The sequence below is a fragment of the Macrosteles quadrilineatus genome, unplaced genomic scaffold (genome assembly GCF_028750875.1).
Source record: "Macrosteles quadrilineatus isolate MER2022 unplaced genomic scaffold, UCM_ALF_1.0 Scaffold_7__1_contigs__length_78375512, whole genome shotgun sequence".
In the NCBI taxonomy this organism is placed as follows: Eukaryota; Metazoa; Arthropoda; class Insecta; order Hemiptera; family Cicadellidae; genus Macrosteles; species Macrosteles quadrilineatus.
The window spans coordinates 26,505,946-26,526,931 of NW_026542600.1; the positions used below are offsets into that span (position 1 = coordinate 26,505,946).

At 33.7% G+C, this 20,986-nt stretch overlaps 1 protein-coding gene across 3 annotated transcripts in view; it reads left to right on the plus strand.

Moving 5' to 3' along the window:
* The first annotated feature begins 348 nt into the window (after positions 1 to 348).
* The window catches only part of LOC128998690 (plexin-B), an 82,578-nt gene continuing 61,940 nt past the window's right edge, over positions 349 to 20,986 (plus strand). For all 3 annotated transcript variants that reach the window (XM_054424928.1, XM_054424929.1, XM_054424930.1), the window contains exons 1-5: positions 349 to 937; positions 13,866 to 15,071; positions 17,181 to 17,357; positions 18,447 to 18,575; positions 20,848 to 20,948. In XM_054424928.1, the coding sequence (XP_054280903.1) occupies positions 13,914 to 15,071; positions 17,181 to 17,357; positions 18,447 to 18,575; positions 20,848 to 20,948 (1,565 nt within the window). In that variant the 5' untranslated portion in view covers positions 349 to 937; positions 13,866 to 13,913. The remainder of the gene's footprint in view (positions 938 to 13,865; positions 15,072 to 17,180; positions 17,358 to 18,446; positions 18,576 to 20,847; positions 20,949 to 20,986) is intronic.

The following is a 20,986-nucleotide window of genomic DNA, read 5'->3' on the forward strand; positions in this document are numbered from 1 at the left end:
GTGGGCCGGCGGGCCAGTCCGCCCCTGCGTATAAGTCCAGGAAAGTAGGCCCATCACTTGGAACGATGAGTAGAAATGTAACGAAGAAAGTTTGGACAACGAAGTGTGGCTGAAGACTTTATCTCATTGTAAACTAACAGTACCTTCGGAAGAGTGGGAAAAACAATACAAATATTGCCTGCATTATAAAGCTATATTATTAATTTCATTTATACTTTTATTACATTTTATATGATATGTTGAAACAATTTTTACGCCTTTGGCTTTTGGTAGCCTTCTAGTTCTAGCAAGTATCAAGTCGTCAGTCAACTCGTTACTGCACCACTGCACACTATATCGTAAGGGAACGGTGTGTGATCTAAGATGGTTGCGGTGTCAAATGAGAATTCTAAAATACACTGAAAATATATATTTTCCATAGTTAAGTGTATTTTATTTATTAGCAGTGATAAATGAAACTAGCCGGAACTTGAACATAATACATCAATGGGTTGAATAAAAATTAACAATTTGTTTTGTGAATCAGTATCCAAAATCTCGGGATGTGATCGGAAGAACAAAGGTTTCTTAGTTGTTTTCAGGAATATCTTGTTGGAAACATTCATCTGTAATGTGTGAAAAACAAAACTAGTGAGTTTTTAGATAATGACAAAATCATAATTACAATCAGCACGTACAGTTGCAAACCGGTCCGATTTTACTTCGTTAAAGTTTTAAGTGTGGTAATACGGAATGTTTTGTTTTTGTTAGTGAGAATGTTACTATCAAGGACTTACCTAAAGTTAAGACTTTAAAAGGTGCTTTTTTAGTTTTATTTAATGTGCATTGAACAGAGGAAACTTTCACATACTTTGAGTAGTTCAAATGTTTTACATAAACACTTGAATGTTTAATTCAATGGGTCCACCCTCACAGTCCTGGCCTTATTAGGCCTTAGGTAAGTCTATTTTGTTTCCTATATATATTTATTTCCTATACATTTTTAACATGATGTGAAACATCTTGATAATAATTATGCCTAGCCTACCATACAAAACCTAAGCATAGGCTATGATAAATAGCAACGTAGGTTTTATTTTCATTGGCTAACTTACCGTACCGTACTTAAGTCCTGTGGCTCTCTAAGATTTGCTTTATTAGGGAAGGACATAGGCCTAAATCTACTGTTGTAATTGCTGTGCAGTGCTGTTTTAGATTTAGTGGAATTATTGACTTAAGTTTTATAGGCTGGTGTTAAAAATATTTCCAGTTTTTACATGTTAGCCTATTTGATGAAATCGTCCTAAATAGATTTCTTAAACACAGAGGATACGCGTCCGGTAACCGGACGTGGATTAGGCGTCCGGTAACCAGACGTGGATTAGGCGTCCGGTAGGGGGTCCCGGAACGCCATTACCACAATGATACGATGTACAGCCATCAGTGTTCGTGGTGTTTGGATAGAGTGCTCGACTGATATGCGAGAGGTCCCCGGTTCGAAACCTATCGGTAACTTTAACTTTTTGTCACAGATTTTTCTTTGAATGTAATTTCTTCTTAACTGTACATCTTTTGTTAGAATTTTTGGCATTTATAATTTTATTTTATGATGAGAACTGAACCTTCATTTGATTTTTTTCACTATCAGCAAGTTTGGTTGGTTAGGTTAGGTTATGACAGTAACTGCCAGACGCCTAATCCACGTCCGGTTACCGGACGCGTATCCTCTGCGTTTCTTAAATTCTTATCGGGTACTGGGACATATATCCTTCATTTACTTAATATTGAGGTTAACTTATTTCAACTGTTGTTGAAATATAGATGAATTAAAGAACAATATTAGCCTAGCCTACATTGTTGGTTGTTGTATGCTCTCCTAAAATCTCGTTTGGGTCCTTAAAATTTCTCATGCTCGTTAACTTATTTATTCTTTTGATCTGCAGGCTAGGCCTACATGTTTCACTATGGGCTAAGCCTACATAAAGTTTTATTTAGTTATTTATTTTAAAGTGAACCTTTAACTTTTTTTTACATTCTACCTATGTTTTTTGTATTTCTAAACGTCATGGTAATTTAGGTGAGTCAATACTTCAGTATGATAAATATTTTTGGGCATCACTCACCCTATTGAAATCAGGAGAACACAGTCCTTGTCATATCACAGTTCATTACACATACACATTGATAAAAATACAAATACCCCAGCCTAAAACCTGCTGACTACGCGAATTTCCATTTGCCTGAATTGACTTTCAATTAAATATTTAAATAACATTAGGTTTAATAAGTACCTAGGTTTGCTGCTACAAGGAAACTAATAAAGTGTGTTTTTAGTAAAATATTGATTGCTTAGTATCAAATAAATTAATTTGCCAAGTTTGATCAAAATATATCCATAAACAAGCAAACTACATTTTACAATATTCTCCATAAGAATAACATGGGAATTTTTTTATATTTACAACTTTTTTAATTTCCTCCGTTACCAATAACCGAACAAAATACTTTTATATACTAAATTATTAGTTTTTTAAGCTCTCAAAAAGGTCTACAATACGTTAATAGAGAAAGAAATTAATGGATGCATTGACAAATCAAAACAAAAGAAGTTAATGCCATCAGCTGATCGAGATAACAGATCCTCCCCTCCCCGACTGGGGTCGTCAGTCATGGTTAGGCGCTCACAACGTTTAGGTGAGAAGAAAGAATAACCTTAAAAACGCCGCACGTTTTTAATGGTACGGCGAAACGTCGGAGTTGAGAACTTTAGTCTTTGATTTTATATTTAGTTTTATTTTTATTTTTTTATTTTTATCAATTTGTCCCCTATGTGCAATGAATTGTGATATGACAAGGACTGTGTTCTCCTGATTTCAATAAGGTGAGTGATGCCCAAAAATATTTATCATACTGAAGTATTTTTTTTTTGTGTGCTGTAAGTTAAAATGTGTACTGCTTAATAGGGGCCCATAAGTAAATGTACAGCAATACAACCTAGCCTAACTTAATAAAAATTTGTTACACCAAGCTGGAGATTCTCTTTATTTTGTTTCATGTCCTCTCACTGCAGGCCTTAAGTTTACAAAACACATTTTAATTTTTACCCAACAGACCTTGGCTATTTAGGATTGATTATAAAGCTTTGTAAGTAGCCTCTGGATCACTAAATTTAAGCTAAATGGTTTAGGTTACCTACCTTGCTTTGTCGAGTAATCCTTTTTTTGTTGTACATTAACGATACCAAGTGTCTTGGACTTCTGAAGGAGCCCATTAACAGGTGTGACAAACACATTGAAGGTCATGTATCCAATTTGGCTAGATCTGAAGTTGATAGTGTAGGACATAGAAAACTATACTATTGTAGTGTACATTAAAAAAAAGATCACTCAACGAAGCAAGGTAAACCTAAACCATTTAGCATAGGCCTAATGGATTTGTTCATGATCGCAGAGAATCATCACAGATTTTTTTGTAAGCGCTAGAGATGATCACTAATATTTCCAAGGGTATTTCTGAACTTTCTTGAATTTTCTTCTAAACCTTCCTAAACCATTCCTACGATCCCAATTAACGATAAAATACCTTTAAAACACTTTTTTAAGATGCGGAAACCACCAAAAATTGCAGAAATATACGGAACTACTTTCTAAATTAAGGCGCGGAGCACATTGCACATCTAGTAACAAGAACTGAAGTGCTACGAATCTACTGTGATTGAAATGAAACTGAAACAATGAATGATCTTATTTAGGCATGTGGGGAATGCAGTCGTTTAATCAACTAGAACCAAAAGATAAAAAACACCATGGGTGTAACATCAATAAACAACCCGATCGCCTATAACCTACACTTTAACTTACTTAATCTAAACTACCTTCATTCAAAGGACTTAATGTAGTCACAAATCCTCATAAAGTTCGACCTTCCCCATATGCCTTTTCTCTTAAGAAACTGATTAATGAAACCATAAGCAAGTTTGGTTAGGTTTTGTTAGTTTAGAACAGTTTCATTTTTTTAAATCAAAATAGGATGATCAGCTGGTTACACTCAAAGTATGAGTAAGTAGTCACTGGTCTGTATCACTCCACTCCTTGTTCCTTTGCGTGCGATTTGCTCCGTGCCTTGAAAATTAGTTCTGTATATTTTCACAATTTACAGTGTTTTCTGTGCCTCAAAAAAATGTTTTAAAGGTATTTTATTGTTTATTGGAACCGTGAGTGGTTTAGGAAGTCCAGAAAGTTCAGATTTACCTTTCCAAGATCACGAGATATCACAGATAACAAAACAGCACGTTCTTTTGGGACCCCAACATAACAAGGCTATAAGATTTAAAAATGGTTAGTTTCAAATTAATTTAAAAGCTCACTGAGAAACTGAGCATGTTAAATTTTACTTTAAAGAACTAATATTAAAACCCATACCGGTACTGTATTTATTGATTTATTACTAGGCCTACATTAAACCATTGACTATTAGATACTGAAGTAGACGTCCCATCTATATGGACCAGCTGTAGCCAACTTTTTGTTAAAAAAGAACGTAGTTGTGTGAGCCAGTCACAGAATGTGCAAGTGACTAAAACTCTATTTTCTACCGTAGCCTATTGTTTTGTTGCTGGCCAAGTTGATGGGTCATAACAGTTGCTATAGCTCACAATAAGTCATACCATTAGTTTGAATTGGTAAAAAAGATTGTGTATTCGACAGTTAAATCAGTCATTTAGATGAGCACAATCTGTCGGTGGCTCACATCAACTACAACAATTTTTGGTTAAAAAACTGGCTACAAATTTAACATGGGGATGGAATGTCTAGTTGTAGGCAGTAATAGTCAAAGATAGTATATTTGCAATTAAAGATTGTGATTGTTAAAGTGAATTTGAAAATAATTGTTAGTGAATTTAAAGTGAATTGAAATAATTTGAATGTGTGTGTTTAAAATAAACAGCTTTCACTGTTTTAGGTAAAAGGTTTTCATATTTTTCAAACTCAATCAACATCGTATGATGTAAACAACAAAAATAAAACTCTTAATTTTCTCTAACATCCGTATTAATAACTAGTTAAAGATTAAACTAAACACTGGTATCATTTTTACATTTATATTTTAATAATATATATATAGTTTAATTGATTTGCTCGTCAAATGAAAGGTCTTTTTTAGTAGAGTACAATTCCGCAAATCACACTTCAAAAGGTTGATCCTGCGCAAAATGTCAGCCGTTCAAAGATTTCTTGAATGTGCCATTTTGAATCTTTGAACGACTGCCATTTTTTACTCAGGCGTTCTTTTGAGCTTGAATTTACGGCATTGTAATCTACTAGTGAAGACCTTTAATTTGATGTGCATATCGACCTATGCTTACGTTAACAATTTTCTTCCGATTCCTAGGGCTGTGCCCCCTGAGGAGTAAGTGTATATAGCAATGCAAATTAAATGAATCTTTGAACAACTGTCATTCTTGGCTCGGTTGTCCGTTTGAGTTCAAATTTGCGGCATTGTATTCTACTAAAAAAGACCTTTAATTTGATGTACATGTCAACCTATGCTTCTATTTAAGATTTCCTTCTGACTCCTTGCGGGACGTCCCCTTGATATGAGAGAAAATTCATAGTTCCTTGAAAAAGTAGATTTTTAGGTGTGGTGTTGATGTACCAAATCTTATTGATGTATCTGTTGTCGTTTAGAAAATATTAAGCCCGTGCGGGACTTTATATACACCCTGTATGTTACAAGTATTATGAGGTTTATTTTTACTTACTTTCATTTGATATGTAGGCCTACCTATATAAGTACTTAAGTGGTAAAACATATACCGTATGTATAAGGTACATCTAATACAGGCTAAATAGTTTTGTGTTTAACTTAAGTGAATTGATTAGGCTACTGTTCAATATTTTTCTTATAAATCTTACTTAATCAAAAAATAAATAATATAATTTGGTGAAACCTAATTTTTTCTTCAGTAATATCTATATTTTTAATAATGAAAGTGGTATGTGAGACCCAAATATTTACCTGTCAACTGACATCAGTGTGTCACTTATTGGGTAGCGAAATGCAATTAAGATAACTGCTTCTGGAAGAAATTGGTTGATATCAACCAACTCTTCTTTCTCCCTCCTCCCATCTTTACTATAGGTTTGTAATTTGAACTTGTATAGCATTTGGAAATAGGACTTGTAAGATAACATCACATTCAAAGTTATTTCATACAGCCTACTAATAATTATGTTTCTGTATTAAACTGCTTTGCAGTTTCACATTCTTTGGTACTTAAAATGGTTATAAGTTGGCTCATCAAGTTGAAAAATATTTCATAGGCCTACATAATGTGTGAAATGTAATTTTTATTTTTTAAACTTAAAATAGACCTATTGGGTGGATTTTGACAAAAATGTTATATACTCCTACCCCCAAAACATACAAACTTAGGATTGTAGAAACATAAAAAAAAATTTTAATCACTTTAATTATATTAAATAGGCTACCTTTTGTTTCCTGCGTTCTTCGAGCTAGTTGTTTGTATTCACCCTTTTCCTCTTATTCTATCGTCAAATCACTAACTCTACCGTCTCTAATTTATAGGCTACATGTCATTGGTATCACAGTCGGGCAATATGACAACAGATGACGGATTAGGAGTCATTTTGGCTCCTCCATTTCATTTGTTGTCACGGTCCACAGGCTTCACTTTTTGAAACAGAGCACCTCTGGCTTCAAGTTCCAAAACAGACAATAGCAATGATTTTATCCATCTTTAATGAGTTTTATTTTGTCAAATGGACGACTGAGCTCTGGCTAGCGGCTGTACACATGAACAACTTGCCAACACACAACACCCACACACCCACACACACACATATGACAACTTTGCTGTTTTTGTTGCAGAGGTAATTTTTTTTTAAAACTGATTCAGAAAGTGGAATAGCTGGATAATTAATTGACATTCTGGATAGGTAGTCGATAGGTAGTGACCAGATAATTGGCACTCTACGTTATACCATAGCTCATCGATGAGTGTAGATATTTTTAAATATACTATAAACTCACTTTACAATAGTACTAACAGTCGGGACCACAAGAGTTTGCAGTTGAGGGAGGAGCCTATTTACCACGTGACTTCAAAGGAGTCAATGAGGACAGTGTGGTGTTGCTAAATCTAATAATACCAGCTGATTTGAAAACCAGCTATTTTTTTTTTTTCTCTCTCTGTGCCTAACAGGCAAGACTTGACATAGCAGTCATGAGTCTACTTGGGTAATAGATTTGAAAATATTGTTTAGTATTTTAATTAGTGTCGTCAACGGGCGATATGGCAACGTCGCACTAGCCTTGTCTTGTGATTGGCTGCTGCCAACTGCAGTCCCGGTCTCCCTGGTCCCAACTGTAAAAATATTATCATACATCAGTTATTAATTTCAATATAGCCTATACAATATATCCTATTTAGAGTCTAAACATATGTCACTATTTAAAAATTTTTCCTGTGTGTGGAATAATTTAGATTTTAAAAACTCAGTAATTTTTCTTTTAAATTGGTTTAAAGGCAGTTTACGAAAACAAGTGGGTAGCTTTTTTAAGAAAATATGTTGGATGTAAAAATGGCAATTTAGAGATTTTGAAAGTCGGATTTGATGTGTGGCTAGATTATTTTTCTGCTTCGTTTAAACTGCCCTACTTGTTATATAGTACGTTGTTTTGTAATATAAGTTGGAATTATCACGGTATTGGAAAAATTATGCTATTGAAACATCAATGCAATGGAAATTTACAGAGTAATGAAGTTACTATGGGTTGTGTGATTGAATATAACATTTTAACATTTTATATTGTTAATGTGATTATCACAATTATTTCAATTTTTAATATCCCTTTGACAATACTTTGCCTTCCTGTAATGTTGTGTTAAGGGTGAACTCAGTATATTTGGAACTGGAACCTAGAAAACAACTCCTCTCATAAATCAAACAATAGGATTCATTATCATGTTATTTTTTATGTCCTCAATATATAACATAAATATTTAACAGGGATGTGAAAAATAATAAGTTTTCCACCCATGACTGGTAGGTATTCCAGAATCATGATTGATGAAAACTCTAAAAGGTGTAATTGATCTTTTACATTATTGTCATGTTTAGTCCTCTAGAAACATACAACTTAAGAACTCTAATTTATTTTTTAATGCAATGGATCCGCCATAAGTATCTACTATATTCTTGTAATTGCGGAATTATTATTAGTCGAAAATTATTATTAACACTAATTAAAGCCTATTCACAAGAAAGGCGACACTTCATGTCCATCAAATTACAGACCGATTGCGCTTGTCCCGGTATTTGCTAAGGTTATTGAGTGTTGTATTTATAACCAAATAAGTGCCTTTTTTAGTAATCATAATTTTCTAAGCAACTCCCAGTTTGGCTTCAGAGCCGGTTTATCAACTATCGATGCTTGTAAGTCAGTTGTTGATGACATTCTGAATGCTTTTGAATCACACGCCTTTTTAGAGTTAACTTTAGTAGATTTAAGTAAAGCATTTGATTGTGTTTCTCATAGCCTGTTGATTGATAAGTTAAGTTACTATGGTGTAAAAGATAAAACTTTAGATCTATTTAAATCATATTTAGGAAATAGATATCAGATGGTATCAGCCAACAATAAAACCTCTCAGTGGAAAGAAGTCACAGCAGGAGTACCCCAGGGTTCTGTACTTGGCCCTTTTTTGTTTTTAATTGCAATAAATGATCTTCCATCTAATCTTCCTTCAAAATCAGTACTGTATGCAGATGACACCTCCTTAATAGTCTCAAGCAAATCTTTGCAAGAGGTAAAAATTAAAACTGAGGAGATGAAAATAGCAGCCGATAGTTGGTTTAAGGCAAATAAATTTTCAGTAAACAATGACAAAACTGTTTCAATTATTTTTTCACAGACAAATCTTGTATCTGAAGTATCAAATGCTAAACTGCTAGGAATCATATTAGACTGTAAGTTATCTTGGCGTAGTCATATTGAAATGGTTGTTGCAAGGTTAAGTAACTCTTTGTTTCTGCTCAGGAGGTTGAAAAATCATGTTAGTTTAAGTATGTTAATTAATGTTTATTATGCATTCTTTCATTGTCACTTAGTTTATGGGGTAATTTTGTGGGGCAGTAGTAGTGGGGCAGTTAACGTTTTTAAAAAACAGAAAAAGCAATCCGTATCCTAGCTGGCATAAAAAGTAGAGTTAGTTGTAAGACCTTTTTTCCTGAATACAAAATTCTTACTTTACCAAGTGTGTACATTTTGCAGAATATCATTTTTGTAAAAACAAATATTGAACAATTCTCATCTCGCTCATTAACTCACAATCATTACACCAGACTAAGGAATAATTTAGAGTTACCATCATTAAGACTGGCCTCAACACAGCGCAGCTATAAATATTTACAACTTAAACTTTTCAATGCCCTCCCTGAAAATGTACGCAACTTGCCTATTAAGTCACTGAAAAATGTATTGACCGATTTTTTGAACAGAAAGGTTATCTATTCTATCGAGGAATTTTTATCTTTCAAACATGATGATTTTCTGTAAAATTCTAATTGTTAAGTAGGGTATTGTTTCTAAAGTATGTAATAATGGTTTCATGAACTGTGATATAATAGTCTTTCATAATAATGTTATTTCTGTGAACTTTATTTAAAAATTTATTGTTATTTAGTTTTAAGCTGTATCTTACTGCCAATTTTAGCCTTAATTATTTTGTTATAGGCACTTACCCAACTTGTTTGCTTAACTATAAACAGTATTATTATCATCATTATCAATACATCTCAAATACTTTTGTACAAAAACCCAGTATTATTAGTTTATTAGTATAGCATGTTCATCTATTTACACTTGACTCTGTACATTGTACTTTGAATTGTATATTATCTCCATTGACCTGGCCTATTGTATGACATGTATACTTAATGGCAATAAACTATTTGAATTTGAATTTGAATAACTGGTTTGGTTTTGATGAAATGATAGGAACAGTTTAAAAATTGATTCCATTGAACATTGATTCAGGGCACTGTAAAATATATTACATGCGTTCAAATTTCTATGATTAAATGATCTTGAGCCCATGCGGACCTCCCTAGGTTGGATTAAATAATGAGATTCTATAGTCACTAAATTATTAAGTCCCAAAAATCTCAAAAATTTTATTGAATAGAGTGCTACAAGTGCCTTGGAAATTAATTATTTTGTTCTGGAAGTTTTCTTTTAAAACCTGTAGGAAGACTGTTAATTCTGGTAGCCTATTTAAAACCCAATACAATAGACCCCTTCTTAACCGACCTTGCATTAACCAGATTATCCGCCCTTGCTAGTTAAATATTACAGTTTGTTTTAACCGACCTTGTCTTAAGAGCAGTTGGCTTTGACCGCCGCTTTCTAGGAATCTCGGCTTTTCCGCTCCCACGCTCGGCTATGGGAACAATACGCTAAACTCTCCAGGATGTTTACTAAAGATTAAGTTATTTTGTATTTATCAAGCCTCTAGTCAAGTCTCATCTCAATTTCTGTCTGTCTGTCTTCCGTCTGTCACGGCCCAAGAACCATTTTACGCGGCCTTCTCCTGAAAAACGAGAGTACCTATCAAGATCCGAATCATTTTAATGTATTCACTGGATTGGCGAGAGTGTCTTTAGCTATTAAATTATGGCCTTACTACTTTGTAAATAAACTTACGGACGTTTAAAAACCCAATTTTGTGCGATTTTTGTCAAGTTTTCTCCCAATGTTTATCACATAATCATCTATGAAATAGTGAACAGCTGTTTGGATCAAGATAATTTTTCTCTAGCTGTCACTGATATGTTTACATTGAATGTTGTTTACAAATACCACAATCATTTCCGATCACGTTTCAAAAGCAAATCCAAACCAAGTTGGATTAAAACCGTTTTTACTTACATAACGGATTTAATTAATCGCAAGTGCAATAATGTGTAGGGTAACCGTAAATGAAAATAGAGATTCTTTTTGTATAAAATTTGTCTTGAGTTTTGATATCCGGGAAAAATACCTTGAATCAGAATTGTATATGGCTGGGAAACTTACATTTTTTACATAAGCGTTACCAATAGCTTACATAAAAGGTTTCAACTCATTGACGGCACTTCAATGGTGGTTGTGTAAAGTGTAAAGTGACAACTGCAGTGGGTGATTGTAACAGAGGTATACGGATTATGCTCAAATCGCTTTTCCAATGTGTCTTCTCAACGTTATGTGCTGCTCGCTGGACCATACAGCCAATAGACCAATTGCCCATCTCTTGGGTTCGTAGGCCTAAACAATTATTCATAAGTTGGTAGCGCATATTACTCAGTGTTCCGTACGGACAGGACAAGAGCACCTTCGATAGTGAAATTTCCAACCTGAATGTTTAATGGAGAGGTTGAGGTATAGTATTTTAACTATATATCGTTTGGTTAGTTAGGTAAGGTTAACCTAACCTAACTAACCAAATGATATATCGAATTAAACAATAGAATAATCAATATTACTCATTTGGTTGTTTGTGCCAACAGATATGTAAGTGTATCCCTCATAGATCTGTTACGCCTTTTTTTACTTGAAACTGTCAGATACTGTATTTGTTTATATATAATAGTTTGGCCAGCATATCTGAAAATATGAAAACCAACTGCTGTTCTTTATATAGGAAGGTTTCAACTGACCACTATAAGATCCCCGTGCGTAGAACGGGCACACAGCTAGTGGAACTATAAATTTACATTGCGCACCTAAATTCTGTGAGAAAAATAAAAAATTATATCACAGTAAAATTTGTAAGATTAGGCTACAATAAGTTGGGTAGCTTACATAGTCAATTTTTTTCAACAAAAATTGAACTTTTTTATGTTTGGTATTAAAACATGTTAGGCCTACTTAAATTCATTGTTGAAATTATATCCTGAAAGTGACCAGTTTGGAAATGGATTGTTTAAAATTTTGCTTTGAGAGGAGAGTTTGATACTTATGAAACAGAAAAGGGATTATGTCAAGCCAAGCTTGCTAATTAAATTGAACATTAATTGGATCTAGTGTAACTTAAATCCTGACAACTGTAACTCTCGCCAGTCTCTAACACTTGTGTAGTGATTTTTAATTTTAATTTTTTATTCACTTTTATGGAGCTGGTATTCTTAACTTTTCAGTTTTTACTTGATGGTTTTTCACTAGTTGGAACACTTGAGTAGTATTACAGTTTTGTTACTTTATATATTTACCATTAAGACACTTAGTTACATGGACAGTTATTGTGAGTTTTCAAGGTTGATCTACGCTGCTTGATACCAGCTAGTACTTTCACATTTTACTCTATTTTGCCCAGGATACTTAACTCAAGAATCACAGCATTTGTCAGGTCAATATTTTTTTTCTGTGCAAATGCAATATCTATTGCATGTATTTTTAGTTTCTTTGGTTGAGTATCCTCTTTTAGAAAAGAAAAATATCAGTAACTATTGAGACATTTGGGATAAGTTTTGTGTCAAAAAGCTGTGACCGTCTTGTTTACGGTCTAGTAAAAAAGACTGGTATATATTATTATATAATTGTCTTCTAATCTTTCTGAGGAGGAAGATAAATAATTTGAGACAAAATAAAAATCTGTAAGGAAATAATAGCTATTTTTGTAATTCACTAAGAAAGTAAAATACCCCTGACGCAGTAATCCTGCCGGCTAAGCCTATTTCCATTTGTCTGAATTGATTTTCAATTAAATCTATTTATCTAACATTAGGTTTTTAACGAGTTCCTAGATTTGCTTCTACGTGTGATTTTTAGTAAAGTATTAAGCTTAGTATAAAATAAATAAATTTGCCAAGTTTGGTCAAAATATATATCCATAAACAAGCAAACTACAACATTTCACAATATTCTCCATAAAAATAACATGGGAATTTTAAATTTAAAACTTTTTGAATTTTCTCCCTTACCAATAACCATACAAAACACTTTGATAATATACCAAATATAATTACTTGTTGTTTTTTTAAGCTCTTTAAAAAGGTTTGGAGAGAAATTGGGAAATTTTGTGTTTTGAGGGTCAAAAATGAGAAAACCCAATTTTTACCCCATAAGACCCCCCCGTAAAACCCCGTTCCCACAATCAGATCATGCTGGTTCGCGAACTTATGTAAGTTTATCCCGCCTTACACCTTTAAACCAAATTTAATCAAAATCGGACAAAAATTACTCAAGTTATCGTATTCACGGACACATATATATTTAAAAATTTGAATGAATGGTGTTTTTGGCCTCTGGACATCAAAATGAAAAAGTAAATTAGTCCCGGGCCTAGGTCTTACCGTGCCACCTATGGTAATAGCTACTTCCCTATAGAGAAATTCGCTAAAAAGAAGAAAATCCCTGTATGTGATCAGGTAGTAAAATGTCGGTATGTCTATTGGTTTAAGATTAAATCAGAGATTGTTAGGCCTACTAATTATAACCGTAGGGATAGTGAGATTTGTTATTTTGTCTTTGTGATGTCTAAATAATTTCTATTAAGTAAATAATTCCTATTCTGTAATTAACTAAATTTGGTGGTGTCTTGTGTGAACTCTTTATTTTTACTTTTTTTAGGCTAATTGAAAAAACTGAATGAATGGATGAACTCAGCTGAAAAATAAATAAGCTAATATTTAAAAATGTCTGTTATTAAATAGTTTAACAAACCAATATTTATTGTGACTTTTTCAGTTTTAGCTGCAGGATTTTAAAATTGTATTAACGGTTAAATGTTTCTTTAAATTAATTTACTCAAAGTTAAAGATATTTATACATAGTATAGCTACAATTAGTAGTGTTTGATTATTTCACTCTGTTTGTTGTTTTAGGTGGTGGCGTGCTGGCATCACCACGTGAGTCCACGGGGAGGGCACAGAATGGGCGTACTGATCATTGCCGTAGCCCTCTCTGTTCTGGTAGCAGTAGCTGGCGGAAGCTCTCCCATCATAACTCAGTTTCCGACCACCGTGGCGGGCAACTGCTCGTCTTCGCATATCAAGCGGTTGCAACATCTGGTCGTGGATCGTGCCACCGGGAAACTTTATGTGGGAGGCACCAATCGCCTGGTCCAACTGGACGCTAAGCTCAATGTGGAAGAGTGTGTTGTCACGGGTCCCAAGGAAGACAGCGCACTATGCCACGCTAGCGGCTGTAGCTCGGATGATATCGAAAGGTCTTTAACAGATAATGTGAACAAGATTATGGTAATCGATTCTGAATCAAAGTCTTTAATCGCTTGTGGGTCTGTTTCTCAAGGAGCCTGTGAAAAATTCAAATTGTCGAACATTTCTCTTCAAAGTCAATTCATACCCATGAGCATCGCTGCCAATGACGAGACTGCATCGACTTATGCCTTCATCGGGCCCGAGAACTACAATCAGTGGGGGCGCTCTAATGTCTTGTATGTGGGCACCACCTTCACCAACAACGGAGAGTTCCGTCACGATGTTCCTGCCATCGCCAGCAGAAGCCTTTATAATCTAGATATCGCTGAATACTCCTTCTCGAAGCAATCTCTTTTGAGGATAGACGTCAAATATAGAGACCATTTTCTCGTTAAATATGTTTATGGTTTTAATTCTAGTGACTTTGCCTACTTCGTGATAGTTCAAAAACAGTCTCATTTACCTGGACAGGAAGAATTAGGATATGTGACTAGGTTAGCCCGAGTGTGTATCAACGATGCTAACTACGACAGTTACACAGAAGTGACATTACAGTGTGTTGTGAAAGATGAAAACACTGTTATAAATTATAATCTCATCCAAGATGCCAAAGTGACAGTTTCCAGTGAAGATATTGCCCTCTCCCTCGGTATTGACCCTGGTGACCATATCCTTGTAGGTACATTCTCGCCTAGTCGTACAATCACGAGCGATCCTCTCCCAAAGTCAGCTATCTGCATCTACAGTCTCCAAGAGATTGAAGCGAAATTCAACGAAAACATACACATGTGCTTTAATGGTAGTACCAAGTATAGAAACATGGGATATATCTCTGGAATGATCCTTGATGGGAACTGCCCGACTGCTGGGGTTAGTATCAAAAATTGATTCTCAAAAATTAATAAGTTGGATAGCAATAAAACAATACTCAGCAAATAGTTGTCATGATTTTAATAAAATAGGGGCTATTTTGTCATTGAAAAACATTATATTTTACTTAGGCCAGTCACAATACAAACTGTCCAATGATGTTGAATGGCAGCACAATGGGTGTCTGCTCCCTTTGCTTCACTCAACGATCACATAAGACCAATAGATGGAGCACGCCTATCTAACTAACATTAAAGCAGGTGAAGGTCCGCCATCTTGTTGTAGGTTAGAAGCGCTAGATGTTGATGAAAATGGCACCAAAACTCAATGTTCCGCTCCAAAATAACTCGACATTTAGCCTACTTAGACTTAAGTTATATGGTTGAAACTTCGTATGAGTGAAGTCAATAAGTCTATGACACTATTGGTTTCAATTAAAAGCTTAAAAGTTAGTATTTTCTATTTTAAATCTTCAAATAAAGTCGGTACTTTTAAATGAGTTTTAAAATATGGCATGAAAAAGTTCGTCGGCTGCTACTTTTTTTATTTTTTGGTCAGGTAAGTTAAAAAACAGTGGATTTTGTAGCTAAAGAGTTGAATTTCTTGGATCATGTTTTTTTTTTATTTTTAGCTGGTGTAGTTTGGTTGTAATTTAAATTGTAATATAGGGGCTACCCGCCGCGCCGCATGGCGTCATGCGGGCAGATTCTGCCTGCAACCTCACATGTAATATAGTTTAGATACTCAAGTTTGGAGCTATACAGAAAAGTTACTAAACTAATTAGAAAATCACGGAGTACATATAAATGTACTTTGTTTTATTTTTATATTCATCTATAAAATTAATATTTTTTAGCTCTTTCATAAAAATTAATTGACAGTCAGAATATAAAGGAGAGTTGTATACAGAGTTTCAGAAACTATCTTGTGAATTTGAAAATTCGTACATTGTAAACCAAACGCCAGAACTTTATCAATCTTTAACACGATATAGACATATATTATAAATTAATTTGTAGCTTTTCAGAATTTTTCTTTCACCCAAAAAGTTTTTGTTGTTAATTATGTAAATTAACTTTTTCTAAGAAATGGTAAACGCTAGAAAACTAATTAAAAGCGTATTTTGAAGATCATTGTGTTAGTAATAGAAATGTTTATAATACAAAGGCGTATTGTCACGGATATAATTGATATAAACTAACATTTAATTAGTTGCACCCGCTATTAGGGCTCATTACAGCCGGCAGCCGCCATCTTGTTGTAGATTAGTGAAAAATACTGGCTTCACGTCGCGGCCAACATGCTCCATCTATTGGTCTTATGTGATCGTTGGCTTCACTCCACACTTAGTTTTTAAACACTATTAGACTTAGATTTATTGTACAATACTATAAAAAAGGTACTTCTGTTTTCCTTCCATCAAACAATGGTAATTTCCACTAATTTAATTATTAGTGTCTATAATCAAGATCTAGAATGTAGCCTTTGTAATATTATTTTATAGCTCCAAATATTAGCGTTAAGTATTGTGAACTTAGCCTAATATCGATAAATAATTCTCACACAATGCATTTTTACGCTAGTAAATTTTGTGGTTCATGTTTTTTTATTGTTGGTACATTTGGCTGCCTATTATTTTTCTTTTGTGTTTTTACTACTGTATTTATTTATTTTTTATGTAATGCCTTTTCTTGTTCAGAATTTGTACAGATTGTTCTTGTTACAGACTACACTGTAGATTTACTATACTATATAAGGGGGGATCATGTTAGTTATGTTATAACAAATTTAATAATCTTGGAACCACTACAGTTCTCTCGGTGGATTGGGTGAAGAACCAATATTACATTTATTAGTTATCCTAACAAAGATGAGGTTTGTGTGCTTCAAAGTTCACGTATCATATAGCAAGTATGATTTTAAATAAGCATACTTTTCTACAGTCAATTGAAGGTCCATACAATCTTTCTATGAGTAGATTTTTACTGTTGGTCTACCTGCAGATTTAAAGTTGTGGTTCATTTAATCCAAATCCAAATTATATGGTCATCTGGTATTTAGAGGAGTAAACCAAGTGTGCTCTATTCTAATCTTGATTTTATTTTCCAGTCTACTGGTAACATCTTGAACTTCTGTGAGGTGGGATTGAAAATCTCTGGCATTGTGCCAATAACTATCACTGCTGCCATCCACTACCCTAACTATCTAATGACATCCGTCCTGCTAGCAGCAACTGAAAGACATTTGGTTATATTTGTTGGAACCTCAACTGGTATCATTAAAAAGGTAAGAATATATTTCCCTTAGTTATCTTGACATAATTGAGAGTAGTTACAAAAGTTACCTGTATATTAGATAAATTGTCTTATCATTGTCTGGTAGGAAAATAACAACTTTATTTAAAAAGAAAACTACAGGTAGATGATATATTTTTATGATATCTTTCTTTATACAGGGTGATTGATATAAGTGTGCCAGCTATTTTATTCAAAAACTATAAGAGATATAAAAAAAGTTAAATGGTAAGTGCCTTGGATTTTTATTTTAAAAATTGTAGTCAAGTTGAAAAAAATATTTTAGCCACCATTTTTCCAATATGGCCACCAACTTTGATTTTTCTTATAGAACACCCTGTATTTTATGATGACTTCCGGTAGAAAATGTAATTTTAAGACAATTTTACTCTTGTGTTTTTTTTTCATAAACCTAACCGTTTCAAAGATAATAATGGTTAAAGTTGTGAAATTTCGAATAGTTTTCGAATAAAACAGCTGGAATGCTCTTATCGAAACTCTTTCTCATGCCGAAATTTCAAAACTTTAACCATTATTATCTTTGAAACGGTTAGGTTTATGAAAAAAAAAACACAAGAGTAAAGTTGTCTTAAAATTACATTTTCTACCGGAATACATCATAAAATACAGGATGTTCTATAAGAAAAATCAAAGTTGGCGGCCACATTGGAAAAATGGCGGCTAAAATATTTTTTTCGACTTGACTACAATTTTTAAAATAAAAAATCCAAGGCACTTACCATTTAACTTTTTTGATATCTCTTATAGTTTTCACATAAAACAGCTGGCACACTTATGTCAATCACCCTGTATGTGTATTTATACTTAGTCAACATCAAAATTTGGACTTTAATACCATGGCACAAGGCTTTTTACACCATCTACATATACTTAAAATGCCTACATACTATTATTTTTACCATTGGTTGATACCGCTATGCAGTTCAGTTGAAACTGTGTTCAATTACGGTATCCAAAAAGTTACAAGACACAACACACTATTACTGTACATAAATTAAGTACAACAAATGAAATGTTAAATCTATCTATGTTAAGTATATAATGAATTTGTTTGTATCAGGTACTTGCTACGAGTCCAGGAGTAGCTACGGAGTATGATGAAATGATTATAGACAAAGACTCAGCTATTCTTCCAGACACTGCTGTTGCTCCTAACAAAGAGTTTCTCTATGTCCTTACTACTACAAAGGTTGGACTATTTTCTCAACATTTATGTGATTTTTTTTTTAATTTGTATATAATTATTATTTGCATGTCTTTCATTACATTAAAATAACCAACTTCTTCCTAACATAAAAACATAATTTGTGGTTAATTTCTTAATAAAACACAGGTTACATACTTAAATCACGTACTTTGTTTGTATTCTTGTGTGGATAATGTCCATGTAATATAAATATAATATAGATCTTTCTAATTAGATTACAAATAAACCGTAAACTTAAAGTAACGAGTAGTCAAATTAGGGATGGGCGAGACTGGATTTTAAGTTTGAGACAAGATTCTTTTTTTTTCATCATAATTCAAGGCAAGATTATAGATCTCACATTACTATTAGGAATTATTCATTTGCACATTTTCACAATGGTATATAAATAACAGCAGTAGATAAAGCACGATCAAAACACCTTAAGTACAATAACTAACTATTTATTGCAAAGGTTGATACACAAAGAGTGTATAAATTAACAAAAGCTTACAGGAACTTAAAAAGTAATGAAAATCTTAAGTACCTAGAATTTTAGATGAAATTGATTAAAACCAAACTTATATCCCATCCATCATTACCATCATTATTTGGCCAACCGCACACAGAAAGTCTTGTACAGCAATAAGCTCTCTGAGGTGACAGAAGTGAAGAGTGGCGTGCCCCAGGGATCGGTCCTTGGTCCATTTCTATTGTTAGTTGTAATTAATGACTTGCCTCTTAATGTTAATTGTAATTGTATAATTTTTGCTGATGATTCACCTTTTTTCTGCAGTAGACCTAATCACAGTTTAGATAACCTTAATGTTCATATGTCCAACTGTCTCATTGAATGTAAAGATTGGTTTTAAAGTAGCGGGTTTCTATTAAATAATAGTAAGACTCAATCTATTTTATTTAGTTTAAGTAACCATGATTTAAACTTTCCTCAACTCTGTGATAATGTTAAATTATTGGGTATATACCTGGATTCTAAATTAGGCTGGAGTGTGCACATTGACCATGTTTGTAGTAGGCTCTCAAGAGTTATTTACTTACTCTGCAAGCTTAAAAAATATCTCCCTAGACCTACCTTTGAATGGCCTACTTTGCCTTCTTTAACATGTTCGCTGCTACGGACGTTCCAGAACGTCAGCCTGGCCACGGTGCCAGGAGCTAGGAACGTTCCGGAACTTCACCTTTCATTGTTGTTTAACGTTTCCATGGATAAGCCAGCTCGTCACAAGCGTCGTATATTTCTTTGCAGCTCGTGGGGACGTACTTTTCTGACAATAAATAATATAGTTTCCCAAAATCGCCACCAGGGTCGTTTGGAACAGGGCTTTGTCCCACCTCTTTCCTGCTAGATAGCGACACTACTTTACCGACTGCAACCTGGGTAGTAGCTGCTATCTATCAGAATCACTTAGTACTATGTCCAAAGCCAGTTTTATTGCAGAACATTGCCATCCAGTATAACTACTGTTGTTTTTACTGTAATTCAGTGTATCGGCGGCAATGTCACGCAGCGGCCGAACGTTAGTTCAGCTCCTGGCGCCGTCCCGGCATCTAGCGGTCAGCAGCGAACGTGTTAATAGTATTTTAAGCTATGGCATTTTACTGTGGGGCTATGGTTATGATGTTAGCAGAATCTTGCTCCTACAAAAGAAGGCTTTAAGAATCATTACTTTTTCTAAGTACAGAGCCTATTGCAAACCCTTGTTTATTCAAGAAAAAATACTCACTGTTTTTAATTTATTTATTTATGTGTGTCTTGTTTATGTAAAAGTAAATATTAATTCTGTAGCTTTAAGATCACATTCACATATTCATTTTACTAGACACAGGAATAATTTAGAATTACCTTTAGTCAGCCTAACAAAGTCCCAAGAATCCTTCTCTTATATAGGGTTAAAAATGTTTAATCATTTGCCAGCTGAAACATACTGTATTGATCTTAAGTTATTTAAAAGTAAACTTTTTTTGCTAGTTATTAAATCACCCTTTTTATGTCTGACTGATGTAGGCCTTACATGTGTAACTTACATTGTTGTTTAAATTATTTGTAGCCTAAGTTATTGAATCTTATAGGCCCTAATTATATGCTATCCACTGGACATTTTATCTTGGCAGATTATTCAGACTTCTTAGCCTAAGTTACTATCATATTGACCTCAACTATACAAAATGTTCTTTTTGTAATTTGTTGTAATAAATTCTTGATTCTTGTTCTATCCTGTATATCTGCCTAAAATTAATATAAATTTATTTTCAGGTGCTAAAAGTGCCACTAGAGCATTGTAGCAGTTATACAAATTGTTCTTCGTGTTTGGAAGCTAAGGACCCATATTGTGGATGGTGTTCTTTGGAGAGGCGGTAAGTTTGGAGCTTAGTCATTTAGGCTACTATTCTTA